The sequence below is a fragment of the Sphaeroforma arctica genome, assembly GCF_001186125.1.
Source record: "Sphaeroforma arctica JP610 unplaced genomic scaffold supercont1.5868, whole genome shotgun sequence".
In the NCBI taxonomy this organism is placed as follows: domain Eukaryota; class Ichthyosporea; order Ichthyophonida; genus Sphaeroforma; species Sphaeroforma arctica.
Window position 1 is genome coordinate 1 of NW_014034690.1, and position 1,823 is coordinate 1,823.

Here is a 1,823-nt window from a genome sequence, read left to right on the forward strand (position 1 = left end):
TAAATATATATCTAAATATAAATATATATATATATATAATTATATATATATATAAAATACCCATAGCCTTCTTTAAACAATGGCTATGTAAATACATCACCGTGGCGGCTGAAGCCTTTTAGAATTCACACATAAATAGCCTGACCACCTTGTTGTTTAATTTAGAAGAAGGCTATGCACTGACAGTCTGCCATTTTCTCCTCAAAAAACTTATTTATTTACATACAAATCTGAGGACGGTCTCAAGTCACTCTCAACTCTCTTCTAAAACAAAAAGTTTTTGTCTTTTTTGTTTTGTTTTTAAAAAAGCCACACAAAAAAGAACAAAATCAGAACAAATGCCTCTTTTTCATAGTCTTCTAAAAACAAACACATTTTATTTTACAAAATACCATAGCCTTCTGTCCCTCGGCTTGGGCTCCCAATTTTTTTAATTGGTGGGGGGGGGGGGTCCAAATCGGCACACTGAGTCATTGATGACTCATCATATTAAGTCGTATCGATCTCTGATTGCAAATTTACAATAATAAAATAAATTCACAAAAGAGTAATCTGCTTTTTGGCTAAATACTACAATATGTACTTGTTGGTGCCGAATTGAATAGATCGTTTAATATATAGATGTGTAAACATTGTCTAGCAAACGTGGCGACACACGTAAAGACAAGAGCGTGTATACGAACTGTCGCGTATTGCTGTAAACAATGAATGGGAATGAGGGTGAAAGTCTTCAAACCGCCGTGGACATGCCTTTACTAGGCGAGGATGTCCACGCTGACATACTCCGAGGACCACTTGCTCAGAAGGTACCCTACGGGAGAGTGAGTATAGGTACCTTGCATCAACAACAACCACAAAGACATCATCGACAGCAGCAGCAGCAGCAGCAGCAACAACAACAACAAACCTATCATATTTCACCTCGCCATCCACATCAACAACAACACTACCAACAACAACTACAACAGCGATCACAACAACAGCAGCAGCAACAACAGCAACCCCTACAGCAGAGAGTAGATCCATGGCAACGTTTTCAGTGCATGTCGCAGTCAATACCACCCCCGCTTGCTACTGGTATACCAAATATAGGAGTGTCTAACGACCAGCATTCATCTGCGGATCCGTTCATGACCTACGAGAATATTAACACCAGAGGTCCCCCTCGGTCACCCTCCAAGCCTATCTATGCTACTGATAACTATGGTATGAAGGAGGAAGACATTTCACCGCACCTGCATAGCAGCGCACAGACCATCACACACTTCCCACATGCACACGTGGAACGCAGCTCCACTCTTCCGCCTAAAATTGACCATGTGATACGCCAGAACTCAGATAACACATTTAACACAAGTCAACATCGTAACCATGTCGCTCCAGCCTACTACACACAGTCACAACCACAGGCCACCAGTGACTCCATACACGCACAGCAACAGAGGATGCAGCACATGACAGCCAGTATGAGCAGTGGGGAACTCTATGGTAACCGGAGTGCGTATAGAAGTGGCTCGGACTTGCCGTCACAACAACCACTGCAGCGTAATGTGCACAACAGTGGCTATGATCAGGCACGGAATATGGAAGTGCAGACGGCGGAATCCTTATTTAAGTCAAGGCCCACATATCCAACACAGCCGATACACCAACAGCAACAAATATCAGCACCATCTGCCCCACAAGGCGAAGTTATATCCGGAAGATATGGTACGGATAGGGTACGTAGTATTGATGTACAGAACGCTGACAGATATGACCTTTACGAGACTCAGCTAAAACAGGTAGTCTCATCTATATGTTGTTTTCTTCTGCAAATAGAA

At 42.5% G+C, this 1,823-nt stretch overlaps 1 protein-coding gene across 1 annotated transcript; it reads left to right on the forward strand.

Annotated features, from left to right (window-relative positions):
- Window positions 1-688: 688 nt before the first annotated feature.
- Window positions 689-1,710, forward strand: SARC_15277 (hypothetical protein; the record flags this gene model as incomplete). Its single annotated transcript, XM_014290598.1, has 1 exon — window positions 689-1,710. A coding segment is annotated over exon 1 (1,006 nt), but the record flags the coding sequence as incomplete, so codon positions are not given.
- Window positions 1,711-1,823: the final 113 nt, after the last annotated feature.